The 24,524-nt window shown below is 30.4% G+C and overlaps 4 protein-coding genes across 7 annotated transcripts; 2 read left to right on the top strand and 2 right to left on the bottom strand.

Moving 5' to 3' along the window:
- On the bottom strand, window positions 1–10,160 carry Plc21C (Phospholipase C at 21C). Its single transcript, XM_066745197.1, has 18 exons — window positions 8,134–10,160; window positions 7,586–7,732; window positions 6,669–6,940; window positions 6,488–6,572; window positions 5,634–6,048; window positions 5,441–5,561; window positions 5,165–5,360; window positions 4,749–5,073; window positions 4,517–4,672; window positions 4,120–4,329; window positions 3,712–4,031; window positions 3,310–3,627; window positions 3,153–3,200; window positions 2,855–3,056; window positions 2,561–2,780; window positions 2,170–2,488; window positions 1,895–2,086; window positions 1–1,289 (listed from the first exon to the last, which is right to left on the bottom strand). The coding sequence occupies exons 1-18, from the start codon at window positions 8,230–8,232 to the stop codon at window positions 1,167–1,169; spliced, it is 3,768 nt and encodes a 1,255-aa protein (XP_066601294.1). The 5' UTR covers window positions 8,233–10,160; the 3' UTR covers window positions 1–1,166.
- Window positions 10,161–10,657: 497 nt separating this feature from the next.
- cnir (cornichon-like protein) lies at window positions 10,658–12,092 on the bottom strand. Its single transcript, XM_066745126.1, has 4 exons — window positions 11,799–12,092; window positions 11,472–11,540; window positions 11,129–11,382; window positions 10,658–11,062 (listed from the first exon to the last, which is right to left on the bottom strand). Exons 1-4 carry the CDS (start codon window positions 11,877–11,879, stop codon window positions 10,996–10,998), a joined length of 471 nt encoding a protein of 156 aa, XP_066601223.1. The 5' UTR covers window positions 11,880–12,092; the 3' UTR covers window positions 10,658–10,995.
- Window positions 12,093–12,284: 192 nt separating this feature from the next.
- IFT57 (intraflagellar transport 57) lies at window positions 12,285–14,776 on the top strand. The gene is made up of 8 exons (XM_066745131.1): window positions 12,285–12,503; window positions 12,645–12,807; window positions 12,884–13,165; window positions 13,441–13,612; window positions 13,673–13,781; window positions 13,862–14,058; window positions 14,129–14,273; window positions 14,350–14,776. The coding sequence occupies exons 2-8, from the start codon at window positions 12,650–12,652 to the stop codon at window positions 14,514–14,516; spliced, it is 1,230 nt and encodes a 409-aa protein (XP_066601228.1). The 5' UTR covers window positions 12,285–12,503; window positions 12,645–12,649; the 3' UTR covers window positions 14,517–14,776.
- A 365-nt stretch (window positions 14,777–15,141) lies between these two features.
- On the top strand, window positions 15,142–24,524 carry LOC136784480 (protein croquemort-like). 4 transcript variants are annotated; one of them, XM_066745141.1, is made up of 10 exons: window positions 15,149–15,293; window positions 19,184–19,285; window positions 20,052–20,187; window positions 20,278–20,441; window positions 20,515–20,656; window positions 20,733–20,936; window positions 21,012–21,223; window positions 21,307–21,601; window positions 21,680–21,753; window positions 21,827–24,519. In XM_066745141.1, the coding sequence occupies exons 2-10, from the start codon at window positions 19,209–19,211 to the stop codon at window positions 22,089–22,091; spliced, it is 1,569 nt and encodes a 522-aa protein (XP_066601238.1). In that variant the 5' UTR covers window positions 15,149–15,293; window positions 19,184–19,208; the 3' UTR covers window positions 22,092–24,519. The 4 variants fall into 4 exon arrangements, with proteins under 4 accessions (XP_066601240.1, XP_066601238.1, XP_066601237.1 ...); XM_066745140.1 differs by lacking the exon at window positions 15,149–15,293 and adding an exon at window positions 17,118–17,779 and having other exon boundaries at window positions 21,827–24,524; XM_066745143.1 differs by lacking the exon at window positions 19,184–19,285 and having other exon boundaries at window positions 15,142–15,293; window positions 21,827–24,514.

Raw genomic sequence — 24,524 nt, 5'->3', positions numbered from 1 at the left:
AATAAAATGTTCTTATACGGAATACTTTCAGTCAAAAATATAGTAAATCACGCACATTTGCGCTTTTGCTGTTACCCACATTTCTTCCGATGTTTCTCCCCTAGGCCGAAGAAACTCCACCATTTCATAATATACTATAATATTCCTTTTCTACGTGGACTGAGATTCCAGGAGATCTCACTTAATGACCGAGCATCTTTACAGTACGCAGTATATCTTGAAGCCCCATTAGAATGAATTTGTTGATTAAATAACGTCTTATGTATATAACAACAACATTAAATGTTATCACTTAGGAAAATTACCCTTATTTAGAATCAACACACTCCGTGTGCAATCCACCCGTTTTGTTTTATGCTCTTTTCTTTATATCAAAACGAGATCTCACCAAGTTAATCGCTTCTAAGTATTAAAAATTTTACGGGTAAGATTAATACTGCATATAAGCGATAATCAAGACTCCTGATATTCTGGCCTTGGCGAGATTTCTTATGCGAAGCAAACGGAGCATAAAACCGAATGGCTAATGTGACTAAATTATCGATCAGCTATTGAATCGGGCCAAATTGTATTACTGATCAAGTACCTTTATTTTTACTCAAAGCAATGGCGTAATAGAAAACCTATTTTAACCCGATATTGAACTGCTTATACTCCCAAATATTAAACGATTAATTTCAAATATGTACATGCGAATACACAGCACAAAGTCAGACATACCCTTACAATATTCTAAATATATTTAATAAGTTTCCTAAAATCACGTATTCTTCTTCAGAAATGACATAATATCGTATGAGTACATATAGTAGCAAGCAGTTTAAAGTTCAGAAAATATTTTCGCAATAGATCGCTATTACATACGTCATAGCTCAACATACCAAAGTTTCCATATTTTATGATCTCAATTAAAAACTTTCATAGAAGAAAAGTCGGAGAGTAATAGAATTATTAATTTATAGAGTACTTTTAGAAATACCCATCTGTGTTGTCTCGTAAAATTTTTAGGACTGTTATCTTTTCCTTTATTTCCTCTAAAAACTCGGAAGTCCATTATTTTATAACTCTAGTATTGTTGCGTGAAATAATTAAATAATCTTTTTTTAAAAATCCTCGATGGAAATCATTTCATACCGTTATAATACGTCATTAATTTAGCAGATAAATTAATACGTATTTTCACTGAGTGATTCTGGTACACTCGCTCCACCAGATGGCGATAAAAGAAATTCACCACTTTCGTATTTATTACATCGAAGATTATATTCTGCTAATATATTAGCTTTAACCTATATAATAAATAAGTTATTAATTTTGCATTAATGATTGTAGAAAATATAAAGATAAGGCACTTAAGACGTTCCAGAGTTAAAATATAAAAATTCATTTATCTTCCTATAATTATAAAGAAAATCATTTTCTTTATAAGACCTACTTGAATGTAAAAACAAAGATGTTTTCAAAAGAACTAGAAAAAACGTATATCTATTATAGTCACGGAGATAAATGTTTTTACATGTATGCTCTGGGATGGCTTAAAGGAATTCCTTATACCGACATTACAGAACGAAATCCAGAAACGCCTATCACTAGCACGATGTAATTTGACGATCATTTCAAATTCATTATATTTTTGTAATGACACCGCGAGCTGCTCTGTGTTAAAAGAGTCAGATCTTCGAGGAAAAATTTAAATTGATTTTATGTCATATAATGCTTTATTGATGAAATTTGACTTTTGTTAATGGAAAAAGCGGTTCGCGACGTAACTAAAATGCTATAAAAAGTTTGAATTGGTCTTCTAATATCATTGTACCGCTGACATTCGTTTTGCTCTATAATGTTGGTATTAAGGATAACGTCAAGCGCCTCGCCTTGTGTACATAATATATACCTTTGCCCGCTCCTCTTCTAGTTTCTGTCGCACTTCTTCGTGTTCCTTCTCAAGATCTATTCTTTTTCGCTCGTAAACTTTAGCTAGCCTAGTACATTCATTAACGCCCTTTTCCACGGTAGATTTGGCTACTTCTCTCTTCATTCGATCTAACTCTGCTTTATCCTTATGCACCTTTGCTAATTGTTTGACCTATAATAATTATTGTCCTTTTAACATTGATTAATTCTTTGTGGCAAATTACTGTAGATATTGTTAAATACTATGTAAAATACCTCTCCGTGTCTCAGAACTTGTAACCTACGCATAATGCCAGCCGTCTCCCTTTCAAAAACAACCTTGAGCGTTTTCAGCTGGTTAGATTGGGAAGCTCTCATTACTTTTTCTACAGTTGCAAACATATTTTCATGATACTTTTCTTGGAGCTCGCGCTCCTGCTGTAATTGTGCTTTACATATTGCTAACAACCGCTCACTTTGACTCTGACTTCTAGGTAAACCCCTGGGTGGTTCACTTCCTTCTCGATTCTCTGATTCCGCACATTCTGATGATTCTGCAGCTGCGTAGCTACTTAAACCAACTTCACTTGAAAAACTTTAAAAAGTATTATTTTCTTTACTGCTACGCTCTGATTTAGAGGATATAAAAAGTTTAAGAAGCACTTACATGTTTTTACTAGACAACCGTTTTACTAATTTATGGCTCATATAAAATTTTGATCGTTTCTCCCCATCGATTGAACCTTTTTGAGATTGCACTCTCATTCTTTCTTTCTCGTGTTTCTTCCTCAAAGATTCAAGTTTTTTTTCCAACTCAATCTTTTTCTCCTTCACAAGTTTATTATCCATTAACTTTTCTAGAGACTCAGCTACAATATCATCCGCCACTAGAACGATACAAATAAGTTTATAATCCTAATAGTAAAGTTCAAATATTATGCCTAAAATGAAAATTACTCACTGCTACCGGCATTAACTGGGCTTTTATTAGCAGACGAATCAATAAATTGAGCAGTGGAAGACGATGTGCTATCATCTAATTCCTGCAATTCCATGGAAGTGTTCAACCCAGAAATCGATGGTCGCCCGTGAGGACTACCCGTAACTGGCATAAGACCTGGCAGTTCTCCCGACGATTGTAACCTTTTTGTTTTCAGTTCCTCCTAAAATACCAATTGCTCAGTGAAATGAAGTATTTATATAAGTTTAATATCTTTCACTACAATCAATCACACCGATTCCTATTTACAGAAACTTACAGTTGGTTTTGAGGAGCACGGTCCTTCAACACCAACTTTAGGCTTATCCTAAACAACGTTAGTATGAATATTAGTACACAGGTGTTATTTCATGGATTAGTAAAGTTATTTTTGAAAACAATAATAAAATACTTAACGTAGAAAAATTGGTACGTACTTCAATCTCGTCTGACGGCTCCTCCATATCATCTGTTAATACTGCCAATTGCTTTTCCCTTTTTTCTAACTCACTTTGATATTTAATAGGATTTGCTAAAGCTTCTGCCAATTCACTAAGGTCATCAGGGACATAGTCCCTTACAATAACATGTAGGAATAAACTAGCCAGCGGTAATGGCTGACCACATTCGGTCCTAAGCGCTACATGACGATAACCTGGACATAGTCCAACTACGGGCAAAACTCGATGTCCGATTAAACGTCCAGATTCTTCATAAGCAGCTATTCTAATGGAAGCAAGCTCAGGAAGTACTACCTAATCAAAGAAGTAATGATGTATCTTGATGGAAAACTTTCGAGACATGTTCATATTCAAATAATATATTTACGTAATTTCTACCTTTTTAAAGACAAATGGCTCCTCATCGTAAATAGGATTGATTCCATTATTTGGAACAATCTTTGTTCGAAATTTTTTCCTTACTGTATCGGCAGGTAAACCGTACATATCCACTTCAACATACGTACCTACTCTCTTATCCGTTAAAAATTGAGCAGATATTACATGGATATGGACTGTTCCTGCAATAATACCATCTACAGTTGATTCTGCAAACGGATCTAATCTACGATCCTTGCGCCTCATAAATTCGGGCTTCAATAAGTAACCACAGCGTTGATTGTATTCAAAAATGCCTAAATTTAATTGCATCGCGAGATCTGAAAAATTATCCTGTTGTAATTAAGAATATATGTATATAAATGTAATAAAATAAACTATTCCAGGTCTTAATAAAATTGAATTTACCGAGTGTTTGGTAATTTAACGCAACGAGTTGACATCCTGCATTCCAAAATACTTGCGGCATAAAGTTACTGGAATCAAAACGCGTTCCCGCTGGATAAACTCGAGATAGCTGATGTTTATTATAATTCACAAACTCTAATGGTCTTTCCTTCAAAAGAGTCGTTGCTTGCTTCTCATCAAATGACGACATTTCATACATACGATTTTTTTCTATCAAACAGAATTAAGCAATAAGTATGATAACAGAGGTCAATACAGTGACGCACATTGTTTAAATAGTTTCCCAGTAAGATAGTGTTCAATCAAAATAGTACTTAAGTATAAATAAACTACGCTCCAATAAAACTTGAATCCCTTTACATTAATTAGCTACACAAAATAAATACGTGCAACTCACTTTCAGCTGATTCAAAACTGTTAAAGTGAACGGGCTGAACATAATTAACTAAAGCTGAAATTTCTGCTCCAGCTTCCGTCTCTTTGGCCGCAGCTGCAGCTTTATCAGGAGCAGTTACATTCGATTCGTCTTCGTCGCTACTAGACTCATTAGATTCTAGTGAAATAACAATCTTGCTTAATAACATTTTTTCAAAATTAATTTCAAATCAAGAAGAAAAGGTCGTAATTACCTTCTGGAGAACTGTCTTTACTATTCTGCCGCTGTACGGGGGGATGTGGAATGTTACCATTTCCGATTTGCTGATCTCCATTTCCTCCAACCATAACATCAACTACTTCATTCTGCGGTATAATATCAGGCGGAGGACCATTTTCTCCATCAGCCGCTGCACCATTGTCGTCACTCTCCGGAGGAACTTCTTCCGATTCCGCTTCCTGCATTTGCTGCTTTTTTTGATGCTTTTTATGGTGATGATGATGATGTTTTTTCTTATTCTTTATAATGATTTTACGCCTCAATAATGATGGTGGTGGAAGTTCTTGCCCTGGCTCTAACTAATGAAAAAAAAAAAAAAATTATTGTAAAATTATAATACTTCATTAAGAAAACGTTAATAATCAACTACAATTTACAAGATATATTTACTTTATGAGATTCTAATGGAGCATCTAGCAGCATTTCTCCAAAGAAATCTCTACAATACTGCGCAATTTTGGCTTGTTGCCTTGGATTACAGTGATTCTCAAAGCTAAGAATCACAGGATAATCTGATGTTTTAAAGGCACTCTCAGCAATCGCCTCTATCACATCTCGAGCATAGATTTCAGGTACAAACGTATATCTGTTTTAAAATGTACATTTCATTTAAAATTGCTGGAATAATTTAATGAAATAGATATATTCATATGCGTGTTTTTTTACCCATGAACAATGACGGGCTCGTCAAATTTGCCATTCCAAAAGTCTAATTCAACGCAACGGCATCCAGCAAGCAGACACTGCCGATATATTTCTACAGAACTTTTTCCCGTAAGTTGATGGCCTAAAATAAATAAATAAATTTGCTTCCAATTAATGATAATGATCAATAAACTACTATTATAGAGATACTTGCCAGTCAAATATGTATTGTGACTAGAATTAATAAAATAATGGGCAAGAGGCTGGTCCATATCATCAGATAGTTCAAATTTAGATACTGCAACGATTGGATTGTCTTCACTCATTAGATACCTCAAGAATCCATCGAAGCTTAGTTGTCCATTATTCTCATCATACTTTGGTTCATACTGAATTATAATGTCTCTAGCTCGCGCTTCATTAGCATATGGATATAAGATTTCATTTAGGCGTGGATCTCTTTGTGTTTTGTTTAAAAAATCAACAAACTGTGATACTGACATTAATTTACTGTTTTTATTCCCTATTATGTCATTAAAAACTTTTTCAACATCCATTCGCTGAGTTAGAGATTTATAAAAGTTAAAAAAATCTCTAAATTGAAATTTCTCTAACATTAATACATCACTCTGAAAAAAAGTAAATTATTAAAATTATTTATATATATAAAGATTCAACACAAAAATGCTCTACATGTATAATGATAAAAATTATTCTCAATTTTTAAAAAGCAATTTTTGTAGAAATGTTTTAAAAGGAATCAAGGACCCTTTAAGCAACATTTAAACTTTGGATGATATTAATCTATAAATTTACACTAAAGCTGTCAAACCATATATAAATTTTGAGATTTAAGAGCAGCTCAAATAAGTCTTGGCTAAATGCCAAGATAAAACTTAACCCTGAGACTTATTTCCATCAAAGAAAGTAATTAAAATGTCAGAAGGTACTGCAGTATATTATCCTGATATTTCAATAACTTAAAATAAAACAATAAAAGAAAATTAATTATTAACAAGATATAAAAAGTTTTATATATTATTTCTGAAATAAAAATGAGCAGCTTACTTTTCCAGAAGGCATGCCTGAAGTACCAAGAGCTTTCTCAACACGTTTACGGTCCTCTTTATTTTGTGCAAACATTTTTATAACACTAAAAAGATTTAAAAATTAGCCCAAACATGACTAAAATAATAAAAGTAAATTGTAAATTTTAGAAATAAAATAAAAAAATCTATATCTCACTTACTTCTTTACAGGAATATTTCCTTGTTTATCAGCTGTAAGTGTAAGTTTAGTATGTGCCTTTTGCAAAAACATAATAGTGCTAGTATTTAGCTGAATTAAATTGTATGCCAGCTGAAAGAGCTGTTCCGTCCAATGCTGTGCAATCTCTGCGCGTGTAGTGCAAAAATTAATGAAATTCATATTGACAAAGTCAGAGCCATAGCAGATTGTTACAGTTTTATCTTCTAAAGAGACTTGAGAGCCCATTGTCACATAAGATTTAATCTTTGGATCCTGAAAGGAAGTTTATGAAAGAAATTTTACATTGCCTTAAAGCCAAAGTTTTCATGGAACCATGATATTGAAAATGAAAATTTATTAAATATTAGTGCTGAATTCAATAGCATATTAGTAGTGTTAATTTGACACTAGTTTTTGTTATAGAAAATATTAAATATTATTACAATAGCATGCTAATGACACAAACTTCTAACTTGAATGATCTAATGTGCAATAGATACTCTAATACATATAACTAAGTTATAGGAAAATAATCTTAGATACATTACTTTCATCTCTACTTGTATGTATAAGTAGACAGGACTAATGAAAAAATAAATAATATATAAGGGCAAAGTAGGGTAATGTTCTATTTATAAATAAGTCAATAATTATAATGTGGTAGTGCTGTGCGTCATGTTATTCCACACAAAGCTAAACTACAATTATACAAAAAACAATATCCCTTAACAGATTAGTTGTGTTCAAGTTAAAGAAGCAATTATATATTTTTAATTAACTATGAGATAAAATTGGCAAGTCAACATTTTAAGGAACTAGTTTAAATAATGTTAAAGAAAAAGTTTTTATTTACTTGAAATACTTGTAAAAGTAGTATTGTAAATATTGTAGAAAAAAAAGGTTTTAAAGCAATGTTACCTTAGGAATTTTAGCATATTTCCCTGTGCGTACATCTCTTATTATAGCTATATCTAGCATGTCCATTTCATTATGCTGATCCACCCAATAGAGATAAAATCCATACTTGTCAATTTTTAAAGTTACTGGTGTTGCTACTCCAGAATCCTAAATAAAAATATATATTCTAAAAAAACATGCCGAGGGATGTTTGCAAATAATATACAGTGTACTGGCGAAATAAATATGCTATATGCTTGCTAATATTATTTCAAGACAGATTCAAATTTATATACATTCGTATAACTGTCCAGTTACTTGTAATACAAAATTATTTCTATTTGCATAATTTTCATTTATATTGCTTATAAAATAATAATAACAAGAATACATAAAAGCTATTCATTAAGGAGATGCAAATATGACTGATAGGATATATAGTATTGATATAAAAAAAAAACCCATACCCCTTATTATATTTAAAAATAAGTGTTGCTTTCTGAGAAAAGTAAAAACCATAGGAAACCTGATATAACAGGATAGATAAAAAAAAAAATAAGTGAACAAACCTCATCCCATTTAACAAACTTCTCTCCTTCCTGAATTTGTTGAGACACTTCAACAGGCTTCGTTTGAACCGGATTAGTTCCACTTTTATTACCCGCCATCCTGTCAGATATATGGTAGCAGAGCTGTATCAGTACCGTCACGATTTAGCACGGATTCCAAAAAGAAAATGCAAATGATGAATAAAGCCAAAACGACATCCACGATGACAATGAGGGCAACCACGACGACGACGACGGCGACGACAAACTCGACGACGACGACGACGACGATAACGGCGGTTGACAGGAAATTAATGATAGCTTCATCGAGAACAATTCGTAGAGGTAAGCCTCGTGTACAGACCTGAGCAAATGGAAGTATCGTCGAGACTTGCCCGTGTCACATCGTTTACGACATCATTTTCGTATTCCGTTCTAAACGATCAATTAGAGCTTTGACAAAAACGTCGCTCGAATGTCAAAGTAGAATTTGAAGTTCTTGCCGCGAACGTTAGTGCCGTCAAATACGGTCGATCGAACGTCTTGCCAATCGCGAATGCGAAGACGATTCCAATTTCTGCCACCGATGTATTAGCGGAACAATTGCACAACTCTTCCGTCCAATAGATGAAATCACAACATGGATTTTCTCTTAATGTCGTCCACCTTTTAGATCCGTATTATAACGTGAGCACCTACGCATTCACTTCAAACGAACGGGGCAAGCTAGCATTTTCCCGTTCCATACTTTCCCTCTCTCTTTCTTTCTCACTCTCTCTCTCTCTCTTTCTCTCTCTCTCCCTCTCTCTCTCTCTCTCTCTTCCTCTCTCTCTTCCTCTCTCTCTTTCTGTCTCTCGATTGTATTTGCCTATCTTGACCTAGCCTGTCTGCTGTCTGCTCACCAGACCCGCCAGACTACAAAGTCTATCACAGACTCCACCAAGAGTCGAGGACCAAACTTAAAAGTTTCCAGATTGCCAGGTTCCAGCCAGGGATCCAGGCCAAACTCTATGCCGTCTTCCTCTACTTGCCTAGTGTTGCTCTCCTTAGTGTAAAGCTCTTTCTTTATCCCTCCCCCTGCTCTCTTTCTCTCTCTTTCCCCCTATCTTACACAGCTTAAACTCGTTGAGGCCTCAAATCAGATTTCTGGAGATCAGTCAGTCAGAGTCTCAGGATAAGACTCGACCACGACCACCCGAGAGACCGACCCGACCCGTCAGTCGTCACCGATATAATACGGCTGAAAGCTAACACTAGGAGGCGCTCGACCCTGCCCCGGCTCAGTTACGGCTACGGCTACAGGATGCGCGACGGCTCCCCGGCTACCGCGCTTAAATTGATTTTAATTTTAGTCATGTGTTTGCAGCTAAGTAATAATTTGCGCCCCTGCTAAAGTATTCATTATATTTGCCAAAGGCTTTAGCTTTAAATAGATTAGTTTTTCATTTGAAACTAATATAACGCCTTTTAAGAAATGTCAGATAAGTTGGAAAATAGTACAATAAAATCACGGGTCAATGTCGATGCTTAATCTGAAGATAAATATCATTATCAAAAGGAAAATGAATGCGAAAAGCAAAAATTTCCATGTATACCCTAGATTTCTACAAAACATTCTGCTCTCCATATTCTTCTTTCAAAATGATATCGTACATTTACATATTTAAAAACAACTCTTTTGTTACATTAATACTCCAATTACATAATTTTTATATAGTTTAAAAGTTTATTAAAATGAGGGTCTTTTTTCGTCTAAATATATCTTGGACAAAAAAATCTTGTGTGTAGCATGCTGTTAAACTAAAAATAGATTTTCGCCTTTCGACACAACAAAGACTATAGCCACCTTTACCGCACCCGTTACATCGATCCGTGCCTTGTTATTACCATTAAATTAAAGTTAGCTTCAATGACTTATTTTTTAAGCAAAACATTATTCAATTAAAAAAAAATATCGTTTTAATTAGTCAAATTTAGAAAAAAAGGATAAGTTCTTTCGATATATGCTATATTAGAAGGGTAATTATTATTAAACATAGCTTACTAAACATTTCGACGATAATATAGATTAAGTAAATTTTATTAATATAATACATTATAAAAAATGTCATATAACTATTACAATATAAAGTAGAGCTGTAACTGCTTATATTATTAGGCTGTCATTATTATTAATAATGCTCTTTATTATCATTATAAAATTACTTTGTTTATGTTAGTAAACAATTTGAAAATAAACAAACGACTAGGAGCATTTTAAAAAATATTTGTAAATAAGTAAATGATATTTTTTTATTCTTTTTTAATTTCTGTAAAATATCACCCAACAAATTAAAATCAAGAGTAGATTCTACTTTTTGTATAAATAAATAAATAATAAATTATTTTAAAACAAACAACACAATATGTAGCTTATGAAAGAGAGAAGCATATGAATATAAACAGTTTTAAGAAAGCTGAAGACTTCATTAAAAGAAAATTGTTTCTCTAAATTGATATTTATTTCTCCTATAATTTTTTTAGAATGTCGATTGAAAAAATAGACTTCTACAAAAAACGTATTGCTCCATTTATTTTAGATTTAAATCAATATTCATTTCTTACAAACTGGTAGTTGATCTAACTCAATTTGGCAAACTAATTTGCTATATGATTATACACAGACCTATTCTCTTTCTATAAATAGTTCTCTACAATAATAAAGTTCACTTTGTTGCTAGCTTTGGATAATTTTAAATCTAATTTTGAATTGAAAGTAACAACACTCCACTGACTATAATACCAAAGACATGATAATGAATCATTTGATTATATTGTCATATGTAAATGTTGATACATAAAGTATAAAATTAGGTATTGTTCTCATCGATAAACTCAGCTACTTTAGTATTTAACCACATCTGATTCATCCTTGTTGAGTGGGTCTCCTTTCAATAAGGCAATTATCATACTAAAATAAGAAAAAATGTAATATTACATCTTCATTTTAGACGTTACTTTTTTTGTGATCACCTACCAATAAAGATATATGAAAAAGAAAATAAGATAATATCCCAAGTATATCATACAGTCGTGCATGTGCTTTTTCAGTTGTCCCCGATTATGAATCTCAGTAGGATCATACACCCCCATATTACCTTTGGGTACTCCAAAATATTCATAAAAAAGCCAGGCGGTCATTGGTATATTGATTAGTGTCAATATTATCTGACCATGTATTAATAATAGAAATACTAGAAATGCTTGTGCTACTAATTTTGGTACAACCCACTATAAAATAAGTAGTTTCAACATTTATTAGTATTTAGTATACACTAAGTAAGGTTTTAATTTTTAAAGTACTAAAATTGTATATTTACCATATTTAATTTCGAGCAACATTGTTGAGCATTTACATAATCACATTCAAGATCTGAAAGGGTTATTACCTACCATTTTAATATTAAGAAAAATCGTAACATTTGTATCAGTCTTATGAAATAAAAAACATTGATTTTACAGTAATGTGATTTAAATAATGCGCCAAAATAATATTGTACACATATACTTAAATCTTAAGTTAGGTTATACGAAAATTCCCTAGGATATCTCTTTGAATGCATCAAAACAACAAACTAATTTACAAAAATTGCACATAAACTACACAGTAGAAAAAATAAAAGCTTATACTGATTAGAAAAGGATACAAAATAGACCAAAAGAAACAATACTGCACCAGTATCAAATAAAGAAAATGCGTATAACAGTGGTTCCGATAATAAACCCATACTAATGCAATATATTAATTAAATGATTTATAATGTAACATTAGAACTATTCAATAAATGTAGATATTTCAGTTTTTATACTTTTTTCTAGTCGTATGATTTATTTTTATGTAATAGCTCAATAAATAACTGGAAAACCTGGAAATAACCGATTGTCAGAACCCCACTTTTCAGTCTTTTCACCACTTTTCACCACTCTTACCACTATACTCCCTATCTCTTTTCTCTTTCGATCTCTCCCTCTATTTTCTCTAGTTTTCACCAGTTTTCACGATTACCATCAGCGTATTTACTTTTAAAATGTCCCTACATTTGTGTGGTATGGTTGTATGTATTTATGTCATATGTATGTACACGACACATGTTAAAATTAAAATACTATAGAACAACTGTCATCAACAATGTCACTACTGTGGTCACTAGTGTCATTACTCACTTGTTAAATAGTATATTATTATTGATTTCTTGCTTAAAATAAAAACTATTAAAAACTACGACCGAAAGAGGACAAAATTCATATGCATTATCATTTGTAGCAGAACAATTTTGTAAAGAAAATGTTTATAACAACATATTAATTTCATTTCTATAATAGATAAACAATTTCGTTCAGTTTGAAAACAGGTAAAGTAATACAAATAAATATTGTGATCTCCTAACCTTATAACTAATGTATAAAAATATTATAATACATATAGTAATAATCATAATATAAAGACAACACTGAAATTATGATTAATAAGAGAAATTTTATTTTTATTGTAGCAAAAATGTTTCAAGAATCAGCTAAAATAATAATTGAAGATGCTGCAGCCCCATCAGCATCTTACGTAGTCAACATTAAAATGGAAGATTTATTAGAAAAATTAAAATTACTTAATTATGATAAAGAATTTGTGCATGACTTAAAAATGAAACCCTTAAATAGGTATCAAATTTCTATTTTTAAACTCATTTTATGCTTAAATATATAAGTCATGTTTTTAACAAAATATTCATTATAGGCATTACTTTGCTATTCCAACAAATCCAGGGGAACAATTTTATGTTTTTACATCTTTAGCAGCATGGCTGATTAGAAAACTTGGTAGAAGTTTTGAAACACCTCAGGAAGATGATGACCCAAATTCTACGATATCTTCTATATTGGATATTTTAAAAAAAATGAATGTTTCGATTGAATTTCCACCAAATAAATTAAAGCAAGGAACTGGAGAGCATGCAGTTTATGTTTTAGATAATTTAGCAGATAGTGCAATAAAATATCAAAATTTTAAATGGGAAAAGTATGTTAGTTATTACACTAGATCTTTATGTAAATATAGAACTATTATAAATTCTTTTTTTTTTAAATTGACTTGATTAATGTTAACTGTTTATCAAATTATTATAAAGTGATATAGCTAAATTAAGAAATTGGATATACTAGAATTTGGTAGTTTATTTCAAGCTAATAAATTAAAAAAAAAAAGTTCTATCTTGCATAAAAACCTGGAGTCTATCAACTGTAAATTCTTTGTAAATCTTTTGATATTTGATTAACAAGATTTAATTTAACTAGAGTCAACATTCTACCAGATGAGCCTACACCAGAACCAGAAATTGAAGATGACGATGCAGAACTTATATTAGAAAAAGTAGAGGAAGAAATGATGGCTGAATACGATGATGATGATGATGACGAGGATGTGTTACATGTTGATGATATTACTAAATTGTATGCTCAACAAACTGTAAGTAATTAAAGTATTGTAAATGAATCCCTGTTATAAATATGTTTTTTCTGTATGCAGAATGATGTAAAAAAAACAGAAAACATTTTAAAATCGAAAACTAATAGAGAAGAATGGCAATTAGAGTTGGAAAGAGTTTTACCACAATTAAAAGTGACAGTTAAAACAAGTAGATAATTATTTTATCATACATAGATTAAATTTCAAAGTATATTTTATAAACTAGTGGTAATATGTGCTTAAATATAGATTCCCGAGATTGGAGAGCCCATCTTGATCAAATGAAACAATTTAGATCTAATATAGCAAATAATCTTTCTGGTACCAAGGGTCAATTGGAGAAATTACATATTGATATTGGTAATACACTGGATAAAATTAGAACAAGAGAAACTTATCTCAACAGACATTTAGAGCCTGTTTTAAATAATTACAGAACATTACAGGTAATTTATTGCATATTAAATTTGATTTGAAATGCATTTGATACAAAGAATTATACTAATATTATTTTAGGAAGAACTATCTAAAGTTAAAGAACAATATAGGGATGTAAGTGGGGGTGTTATTGAAAGAACAAGATCTTTGAACAAGTTAACAGAAGAGCTGGAACAAGTAAAAAGAGAAATGGATGAAAGAGGCTCTAGTATGACTGACGGAAGTAAGGAATTAATACGATTGTTAATTATTTTTATATTGTAGAAAAGACCTTTCAACATATTTTTATGTATTTGTAGCTCCACTCATAAATATTAAAAAAACTATTACAAAAATGAAGAGCGAAATTTCGGAAATGAATATTCGAATTGGTGTACTAGAATATAGTTTAATGTGCTCCAGAGTAAAAGATCGTTCACAATTACAAGAAGATATGAGTAATACTAGTGATATAATTATAATTTAAGGTGTAATCACATACTTAACAATCAATCCGTCCAAAGTGTGATAATATAAACCAAAGTTTTTTAAGAAATATGGGAACAAAGCAGATCTCAATAGACTTTATTATTTATTTTTAGAATTTCACTTGCAATAACATATTCATTTTAACCAAATTGTTAACTAATATTTCTAGTAAACTTTTTTTATTCAGTATTGCATTTCTATGTGTTTAAAGCTTGAAATTTAATAAAACTATCTATACAAAAATATGATGGGTATCAATTATGAACTGTATCCTTTTTCGAATTTATTTCTGTTGATGTAGCTCGCTTTTGATAATCTATTCTTTCATCGTTCATTTACTAGAAGATTGAGTATGGTAAGAAAAAATAATTATTATAAAAGCTTAAAAATAGATTTAAACGTAAAGAAAAAAAAAATATTATCGTAAAAGAAAGAATAGTATTTCTGACTAATTATCATAATCTATAATTTCTGGTCTTTCTCTAAATTTCTCGGCTCAATTTTATTCAGCGATTCCAATTATCCCTCCTACCTACCACAGCCGGTTTTCTATATGCGACCACATAGGAAAGTTGAGAAATGAGTACTTGCGCACATAGCATGCGCTCCAACTTACGTGTCTGCTGATTTTTGCATTGCAATTGAAATAAGACGCAGCCCGTGCATCTGAAAATTGGTACCCGAGTGTCCGTCAGAAGGCCAAACGTGTTTATGTCAGTGATGGAAAACAAGAGTTTCTTCGTCGACTAAAATTTTCTAAAGTGTCTGCGATAAGGTGTGTAAAATATATTTTTCTAATTCATCTCAAATTCATAAAGCATGACTTTAACCGTATTTCATGTACTATTTAAATTATCGGTGTGGAGATGCGCAAAATGTCTTATCTCAGTTTATTTCTAAATTCGTTTTACTTTTTTAAAACGAAATAATCCTTATAATGAAACGTAAGCTACTGAGTTGTTTCACGTTACACGTGAATCGAAAGGCCTTCGGGAATTTCTCCGACAGGAGGTGCGAAACTTTCTTTTCACTACGTAAGTAATATCGCTCCATAATACGTTAAATTTTCCGCGTTTTAAGTGAATTAGGAATGTATCTACATCTCTCCTCCTCTCTACCCGAAATGTAAAATAATTGTAATATGATCGCTGTATATAATTTTATAAACTATATTTAGCGGAGGACCCTACATTTTATTATTTATTAATATAAGTTATTAAAAGACTAATGTCTTTTTATCAATAAATAGAGTGAAAAAATACGCTTGCATGGGAAGACGACAATTTAAAATGTTAGTTAAAAAGATAGTATTGTATATATAAAGATTATATATTATATACACATGCCTTAAATATACAGAAAGAGAAAACTTATCTATAAACAGCAATAATATCATATTATATTTTATCGCAATTTTATTTATACGTTATCAGATTATTCGGCAGATATATATTTACAATTCTCATCGACAGATTTTTTATTTTAATTGCAGAACTGTCTTAGAAAGACTTCGTTAGAAACAAATATATTTGATTAAGAATCGATTACATGAAAGACACCAAATTCTTCGTTATTTGATAATTTTTAATATTTTTCCTTAAAAAAGCAATATCAAGGCCTGACAAATATTTGGTAAAATAAAGAAAAATCACGTTTTGTGTGTGTGTGTGTGTGTGTGTGTGTGTCGAGAGACGAGAGTTTATCCAAGAGAAACAAAATTGAACCAAATAAAGTAAACTCAGTGAAATCGCATGTTTGGTCGACGTCATTTTCAACTGCATAACATGCCAACTGTAAACATTGCAGATATACAGCATACCTGACTATTACAATATTTAATTTAATATATCAGAGCATTGTTTTTATATCATGGTGGAATATAGGTGTATCTCTTAAAAATTTGCTCTTTTATCTCTGTCAAGGCCAAATATATTCAGTCTTATCGTAATCATTGGACATTTAGACGACCTATATTTTTTGAATTCAAATTTAATATCACATGAAATCCCTCCAAGGCTTTGTTATTGGATCAAAGGCTTAGAAAGATCTGTTAATCAGCGTGTCGTGTATAACCTCATCGATGTCTAATCTATTTTCCCATTGATCGAACATCTGCACTTATCCATTTAATTTACAACTATCAATTTATTGATTTCATTTTTGTATATCGTTTACTGCAGACATGCATATATAGTGTTTTAAGTCCTCAGGAATAATGATAGATTCTGTCAATGACTCATCGCCACTATTTGATTATGACTAATTACTCACGCATAATTAGAAACATTTGTTGAGTAAAAGTACAAGTTTTAGTCAAACAGAAGCTATAATTGCACTAAGAGAGGAAGTTTGACAAATGCCTCTGATTTTATTATCATTATTCCGTTATCTCTCCTATCAGCTTGTACATTATTAATTCTACATTGTTTACTAAGTATTTGCACTACCATTAAGAAAATCTTATTGACATAATTAATTTAATCAATTATTCTACCAAACACTTCAATTCCGTTAATTAAGATATTTTCCATTCATTTGTACCGTTACACTTTTTCAATATTTTTTGTATTACGAAAGAATTTACATACCGTTTATAAAGTGCGCAACACGCGTCTTACATATACGTATATAGTAGACCGACCGACCGACTTGATTCGGAAAAACAAACAGAAGACTTACTTTAAAGCCAAAACACTCTTTAATTTTTATTCCGTGGATTTATTTGTAAAAGAAATTCTTTAAGCTTTAAATTCACATATTTAACGAGAAATGTAGATTTATGTGTTCTATTTGAGTATTTGCATATGGCGAAAGTAAAACTCTCGATAAATATCGAAGATTAGTTTGAAATTGGATTAACAAATATATCATTGCGGTTGTAGCCTAGGGATTAATAGGATCTTAAAAGCCGAATGTACGTTGGACTTTGACAAACCGTATTATGTGCTTGATGTCGTCCAAGTCGACTTTACTCTTGTATAACCGAGCAACTGAGTGAATTTCATCGCCCCTTCCTTTAATCTCTTCCCAGAAAAATTGTTGAAGCATCTAAACAGCATTAACAGCAATCAGTTTACTTTCAACATTTTCCAACAAAACTGACAGACGAACAAAGCTATTTAAATGCATCTCACACATAATTGTATATGTATAATTAATAAAGTTATATAATATTGTTGATTGGAAAAAGGCTGGAATTAAAATGGCTACAAATATGGAATTGAAAGTTTTGGAAGAAAAGAGACGGTCTTTCCATAAGTAGTAAGCTACAACAGCAGAGATTTTTCAACTGCGCATAATATATTAGTCATTTCATCTGATTCATATATGTATACGTACTTTTAAGCGATGTACCATATTTTAATCATAAGTTTGTTACTCATAATGTTTAAAAATAGAATAATTTTTTGTCTCTCGTGTGTCGGAAAGTAATAATATCATTGTGACACGTGTGATTGATTTTAATCAATACGGCTTAACTGCTTTATTTTTATTAATTTCAATAATTACTGTCCTCTCTCTCTCCTTTTCTCTCTCTCTCTCTCACTTGCAATATAATTGTGTTACCAACTAATCAACTCATCGTTATTATAGAATTGAGATAAGTGAGTGAAATATAGAAACAGGAAAGTTTTAAAGAAATACATTCTGGACTTTCTCAATGAACTTTGGTTTATTTTATTCTACTATGGAAAAAAACTGAAAGGTGTGTTGATTGAAACGAAGATAAAATTGGTGATTGAAATTTTTAAACGTCACTATATATATATATATATATATACTTGAAATTTGAAATGTATGTATTTTCTGCATTGTGGTTATATTTAATAAATGTTTTATATAGATGGTACTGTATATACAGTGCAAATTTTCAAGTTTATTTTTTTGACGCAGCTTTATGCATGATTTCAGTGTGCTTATCAAACAAAAACTTGCATAACATCGCTTAGATAAAGAACTAATTAACCCGCATATTTCATAGATATCTATAGCTATTATTGTTAAAAGCACAAAAAAGAATTCAGGACATTTAGTGCATTATAGTACGTAAAGTGATTGCAAGCACTAGTTGCATTTAATCTTTATAGTATATCATTGCGGACCGTGTTTTATTATTTGCTGGATCTAACAAGGTTGATTAATTATTCGATCACAAAATTTATGTTTTGTACATGTCGATGGAAGGATTGTTTTCAAAGTTAAAATATTGTTTAAAATCTTGCAGAAATCGTTAAAAATATTGCGGGAATTTAAGATCGTTATCTACATACATTCAGATTTAATCATTCGATAGATATAAAACGTCTTATCCTCAAATATGATATCCACGGATGGGGATCACACATTTTGATATGTGATCGCACTTTTCAAACTAGTTTGTTTAACGGAGCGGACAATCTACCAGGTTACTGCTGGTCGCAATTTATTAACAAAAGCGATGATTCGTTTTCGCGAGTAGAGTTAAACGCAGTTTAGTAGCAACTTTATTATTTCATCGAAATTCTAAAAACATTTGAGTCATGTACAAAGAAAAATATTCTGATTAATTATCAATTGTTCAGAGAATTCAAAGTCCATCGTAGAGTAGATTAGAATTGCAAAAGAGGCAGTTATAAAAAAAACTTGAGATACCGTAAACAGTTAGTTTACTACATTCTTCTTTAGTTCTTACGAAAAAATTGATCCAAAAATGACCTTTGTGGCTGAAATACCTTCTGGAAGTCAAGAATCTGAGGGAACAAAATCATGTCAAGAAAATCAAAATGGGTAAGAGAATTAATCAGTAAAGTATTTATTATAAAAAATGGAATTTAATAGGTATATTCTTTACTGCGTTTTAATTTGAATCACGCGGTTGTTTTGACTGATCATGCGCGAACTATGTGGAACTCAGTCGTCTCAGTTTCAGTGGAACGCAAAAACTAGCGAATAGTTTTTGACAGTTGATAGTTTGACATAAATAAATTAGGTTAAGCTTGTCAGGGTCGTTAGTTATAAATATAAATGATTAATTTTTAAGTAAGCTTATTAATGCCTGATACACTGAATTTATTATTAAAACAACGTATTGTACAATATGTAAAATCTATAATAACAATCTGGCATTTTACCTCGTTTCGTTTGCATTTAATTATTTGAACTTAACTGACAATATTTTAAAGATTTATTGTTGAAACTTCAGGGAGATTGTTTTTAAATATACAAATGTAATTCTCGTCTAAAGACGGAGATGATATTTTTGTAATGTAAGAAAATCTATATACTGAATTAATCAGTAGCATAAAATGGATTGGTACGTAAAAAACAAATACTTCTAAATATTAGTCACAATGTCTTACATTCAAGTGTTGCACATGATAAAACAATTTTAAATGCTTCTTTTAATTACCATAATGAATATTTAAAGCCTTGGCTAGTCAGGTATGAAGTCATATTTATGAAATAACGTTTAGTTTCTGTTAGTAGGATTTTTCTGTCGTCTATTATTTCAATAATTATCTTGAAAATAAATAAATTGTTTCTTATTTTCCAGAATTCAAAAATCAACTAAAATGATGCATTCCTATAAGAAACTGGCCATTTTTTGTAGTGTTGGAGCAGTAGCAATTATTATTGGGATAACCACTGGATCATGCTGGTCGATAATTTATGACTGGTTTCTCAGAAAAGTAAGCAAATCTGAAAATTATCTACCAATTATATTATTAACATTAAGAATCATTTCATTTTGTTTTTTATACTTTTTTTGTTGTTTTAAGGAGTTAACATTATCACCAACATCAAAAAGTTTTCAAATATGGGAACAGACTCCCATTCCAATGTATTTAAGGATTCACATGTTTAATTGGACTAATTATAAAGAATTTTATAATAAAAATGGGATTAAACCACATTTTGTAGAACTGGGACCATATGTATTCAGGTAAGTTTTTAACACACTTTTTCAAAAATTAACTATCTTTTTAGTGTGAAATTAAAAGTTAGATGTATTACAGAGAAGTAGATTATAAAGTAAATAAGATTTGGAATAGTAACGGAACAGTAACATTTCAAAGAAGAAGAGTGTGGCATTTTGAAGAATCCATGTCAAATGGTTCTTTGGATGATCAGATTACTAATATAAATGCAGTAGCTGCGGTAAGTAATTATATATGTAAGAATAAGCATGTAATAAATACAGAATTGTATAATAACTTTCTCATACAACTTTTAGTCAGTGGCATATACAGTAAGATATCAGAAAAAAATTGTTCGTGATATTGTTAATGGAATTATGATTAGCTTAGGGGAAAGGTTAGTAGTTACAAAATCTGTTAGAGAATTAATCTTTGATGGATATGATGATAAAGTATTGAGGATTGCAAGAAAAATGAAAGCAACAACAATACCTTATGATAAATTTGGCTGGTTTTTTGCTGTAAGTTAATATATTTCCTATTTTTTACACAAGAAGTGTAACTTTAATTATTTTAATATACTGTCATTTAAATAGAGAAATGGATCTGATAGTTATGATGGCACATTTAATATGCTAACTGGTGTAAATAATTTCCTTGGCTTGGGAATGATTAAAGAATGGAATTATAGTAACCAAAGTAAATATTATCAAGGAGAATGTGGAATTGTAAAAGGTTCAAATGGAGATTTGTGGCCTCCTCTCCCTGATAATAAAACTGTATCTATATTCATCCCTGATATGTGCACGTAAATATCTTATCATTGAAATTTTTGTAATAATAGCAAAGATATTTTTTTCAGTATTAATATCTCTTCTGCTTTGATTTCAGAAATGTTGACCTAGAATTAGAAGGTACCACAGTATTTCAAGGCTTAACTGGTAATAGATATATTTCTAGGGAATCTATGTTAGATAATGGAACATATGTTAAATCGAGAGAATGCTATTGTAAAGATATAGATTGCTTGCCAAGCGGAGTCATGAATATATCGCAATGCAAATTTAATGCACCTGCATTTGTTAGCTTACCTCACTTTTATTTGGCTGACTCCAGTTATAGAGATGCGATTTCAGGAATGAATCCAAGTAAAGAGAAACACGAAACATATTTAACTGTAGAGCCTGTATGTATTAGATATCATATTAAAACGTGATATATTCTTTGAGAATAAATAATTTATCTAGTCTTATATTATTTGCAGATTACAGGAATACCTATGGAAGTAAAAGCTCAATTACAATTGAATATTTTAGTACAGCCGGATGACGCTATGTCGTAAGTTTTTTAAAGACTTGTAAATGTTATTAAAAATTTATTCAAAATAATTGATTAAAAATTTAATTTTTAGGCTTTTTAGAAATATTCCTACAACGTATATACCTATTTTATGGTTTGATCAAGATACTCAATTAACATCTGAGTATTCTAGTCTCGTAAAAATGATTCTTATTCTTTCAACAACAGGATATGTAACATTTTTCGGTATTGCCGCTATAGGCCTCTTTGTATCCTTAATAGGACTTTTTATTTATATTCGTGAAAAAAGAAGAAATGAAGATAATCAGGGCTTATTAGCCAGGGATAATAATAGATTAGAACAAACAGGTGGATGATGGCATAAAAGAAAACGAATTGGTAGAGTGACTGAGTGCAATAATAATTATTTGTTCGCTCAAGAAGAGAACCAGTTAAGTTTTAAAAGTCGTACTAAGAAATTTTTTTTTCTTATATCTTAAGGAGGTTCAGTGATATTACCTGTTGGGGCAAGGAATGGGGCAACCCCCTCTTACTCTCACCGTGCAGCCAACAAACATGACATTTTATTTACGATTGACTAAATTACTTAGAGATTCGTTTAGTTACATAAAATGAAATTTCGCCTATAGAGAGAAGCTCTAAAGGCTCTACACAATAAATTTAATAATTTTGTATCCATTTCTTTGCATTTTTACAAAATCGATCGATTGTGTTTGATCGCGCGTGCATCCCCACAGACCATCAAAAAACTTAAAGACATCTTTTAGGTTTCTTTTAGTCAATTGGATGACTAAAAGATGTCTATAAGACAACGTTTAGTCAAGTGTGCTGTATGAGAGACCCTTCAACTTTGAAGTCGAATATTATCGAAGTATGGTCGACAAATAATATCAGGGAAAAGCAGGATCATTCAATTACATTAGACTAACATATTCTCTTAGATTTATTTAATTTTCTGCATTTTTGCGGAACCCCTGAACCTCCTTAAAACCTTTTGCTCCACTCACCTATATGATACAGCGTCAATTGCAAAGCGAAAGGCAGTGTAAATATTTATTTACGAGACAACTATATATTTTTAATTAATAATTATAAGTGCCTGTCTATAAATAAATATTTTGAGATAAAAAATATAAAACTAAGACAAATGTTTGAATGATGAAAATTTTAACAAATTCGAAAATGTTACGCGCGATAATAATTGAAAAATAAATATATGAATAACAACAAACGTGCCATCTGAATTAGAACGAATGGTTGGCCATTTGTTTCAGTGATTAATAATTAGAATATTTTAACCAGCCTTCTATTTATTAAAAACGATATATTGAATATTTAGAAAACATTGGATTAAAATATTCTTAATAATTAATAATCGAATTAGCGGTATAAAAGGCAATGTTTTGTAGCAAAAAGATTTTTAAAAATTGGATTTGTTACGTCATTCTACTTAACTAAAATTAAGATTTTAATAATTGAAGGGGTTATTTCCGAAATTTTGTTCTTTTAGAAATTTGTCATTTTGGTATCTATAATTCTAACAAAGAAAACATCAGCCAGCACATTTGATAATATTCTACGCAGTCCTATCTCTTTGGACAGCATACCATACATGAAAAGAAAGTAAAATGTTTATAAATAATGAAATAAATTATATTATTGTGAATATAAGAAATGGTAGATAAAACGTTTTGGAAATAAGCTCTTTAATTCCGAACAAATATTATTATAAAACTATGTAAAAATTTATTTTTAAGATATGCATATATCATTCCAAGTGACTATGTCCTTTACTTGATAGTAAGTGACTAAAGTATTGAAACTTATTTGAAACTTTGAAAAAAGTATTAAAAAGATGTTTAAAAAATAGGACATTTTTAAATTCATAATTCTAAGTGTTATGAAATTGTTGATTCTTCAATTATTGTTAATTAATAGATTTTCAATTAAATGTGCGATTTGTTTAAACAAGTAAATTAAATGATAAGAACACGAATTATTGCCTAAAAGCTGTAGTGTCTATCGGCATGTTTTGAAATTATTTGCCGTCGAGACATTACCGTGTCTCTCGGTACTTTTTATTTTTATCAAATTAATCCTTGAATTGTGTACTAATATATTTTTTATCTTAAAACTTAAACCACATTAGAGCTATATATGTTTAATTTTTAAAGTGCTGGTTTTTTATGTTTTTAAAAGATATAAATAACGTAAAGCTAATATTTAATCAATTAAAATATTTCTCCTACTGATATTTAACAAATGAAATATTTTCTTCTCAAAGACAAACGAAATAATTGCACATGTTGCTGCTTATGTTTGATATTAATATTAAGAGTTCTTAATATTTCTCATATAACTAACAATATTTGTGTTTAAATTTTGCGCAATTCGCTTAGTAGTAATAGCATCACTAGGATAAAAACAACATTGTTATATTATGCACTATAAGCGCATAAGTGTTATATCTGTAAAATTTAATTCTTTTTTAATTCTTGTAATTAAAGAATCTGTGATAATCAGAAGAGATTCTTCTATAAAGTATGTGAAATAATTTGACCGTAAATATAGTGGTGTCCACTTTATCCATCAATTTCTATTTCTTCACCTAGATAATAATTTTTAACTAATTTTTTTAGGCAAGGAATCTTTATTAATTTCGAAACTTTTATACCTATATGTATATATATTGCAATTATAATCCAAAAGTTTTTTTTGCATAAGCTGTTTGATGAACGATATAATTTATTAAAAGTAGTTTAATTAAATTGTTGAAACTGTTCATATCA

The sequence above is a fragment of the Prorops nasuta genome, unplaced genomic scaffold (assembly GCF_024137725.1).
Source record: "Prorops nasuta isolate Cenicafe-Biocafe unplaced genomic scaffold, Cenicafe_Pnas_1.2 PNAS00059, whole genome shotgun sequence".
In the NCBI taxonomy this organism is placed as follows: Eukaryota; Metazoa; Arthropoda; class Insecta; order Hymenoptera; family Bethylidae; genus Prorops; species Prorops nasuta.
This window is presented reverse-complemented; position numbering and strand designations above follow the sequence as displayed.

What these genes read in the sequence shown, in the direction of transcription:
- IFT57 (XM_066745131.1), top strand. Translation starts at nt 12,650, where the DNA reads ATGTTTCAAGAATCAGCTAAAATAATAATTGAAGATGCTGCAGCCCCA. An exon ending in AAAATGAAACCCTTAAATAG is followed by an intron (nt 12,808 to 12,883) that starts GTATCAAATTTC and finishes TATTCATTATAG; the next exon opens with GCATTACTTTGCTATTCCAA. An exon ending in AATTGTATGCTCAACAAACT is followed by an intron (nt 13,613 to 13,672) that starts GTAAGTAATTAA and finishes TTCTGTATGCAG; the next exon opens with AATGATGTAAAAAAAACAGA.
- cnir (XM_066745126.1), bottom strand. Translation starts at nt 11,879, where the DNA reads ATGGGTTTATTATCGGAACCACTGTTATACGCATTTTCTTTATTTGAT. An exon ending in TGTTTCTTTTGGTCTATTTT is followed by an intron (nt 11,541 to 11,798) that starts GTATCCTTTTCT and finishes TTAAAATGGTAG; the next exon opens with GTAATAACCCTTTCAGATCT. An exon ending in GTTGCTCGAAATTAAATATG is followed by an intron (nt 11,383 to 11,471) that starts GTAAATATACAA and finishes CTTATTTTATAG; the next exon opens with TGGGTTGTACCAAAATTAGT.
- LOC136784480 (XM_066745140.1), top strand. Translation starts at nt 17,721, where the DNA reads ATGGCTACAAATATGGAATTGAAAGTTTTGGAAGAAAAGAGACGGTCT. An exon ending in AGACGGTCTTTCCATAAGTA is followed by an intron (nt 17,780 to 19,183) that starts GTAAGCTACAAC and finishes ATTCTTCTTTAG; the next exon opens with TTCTTACGAAAAAATTGATC. An exon ending in ATATAAATGCAGTAGCTGCG is followed by an intron (nt 20,657 to 20,732) that starts GTAAGTAATTAT and finishes TACAACTTTTAG; the next exon opens with TCAGTGGCATATACAGTAAG.
- Plc21C (XM_066745197.1), bottom strand. Translation starts at nt 8,232, where the DNA reads ATGGCGGGTAATAAAAGTGGAACTAATCCGGTTCAAACGAAGCCTGTT. An exon ending in AATATGCTAAAATTCCTAAG is followed by an intron (nt 6,941 to 7,585) that starts GTAACATTGCTT and finishes ACTTCCTTTCAG; the next exon opens with GATCCAAAGATTAAATCTTA. An exon ending in TCACAATACATATTTGACTG is followed by an intron (nt 5,562 to 5,633) that starts GCAAGTATCTCT and finishes TATTTATTTTAG; the next exon opens with GCCATCAACTTACGGGAAAA.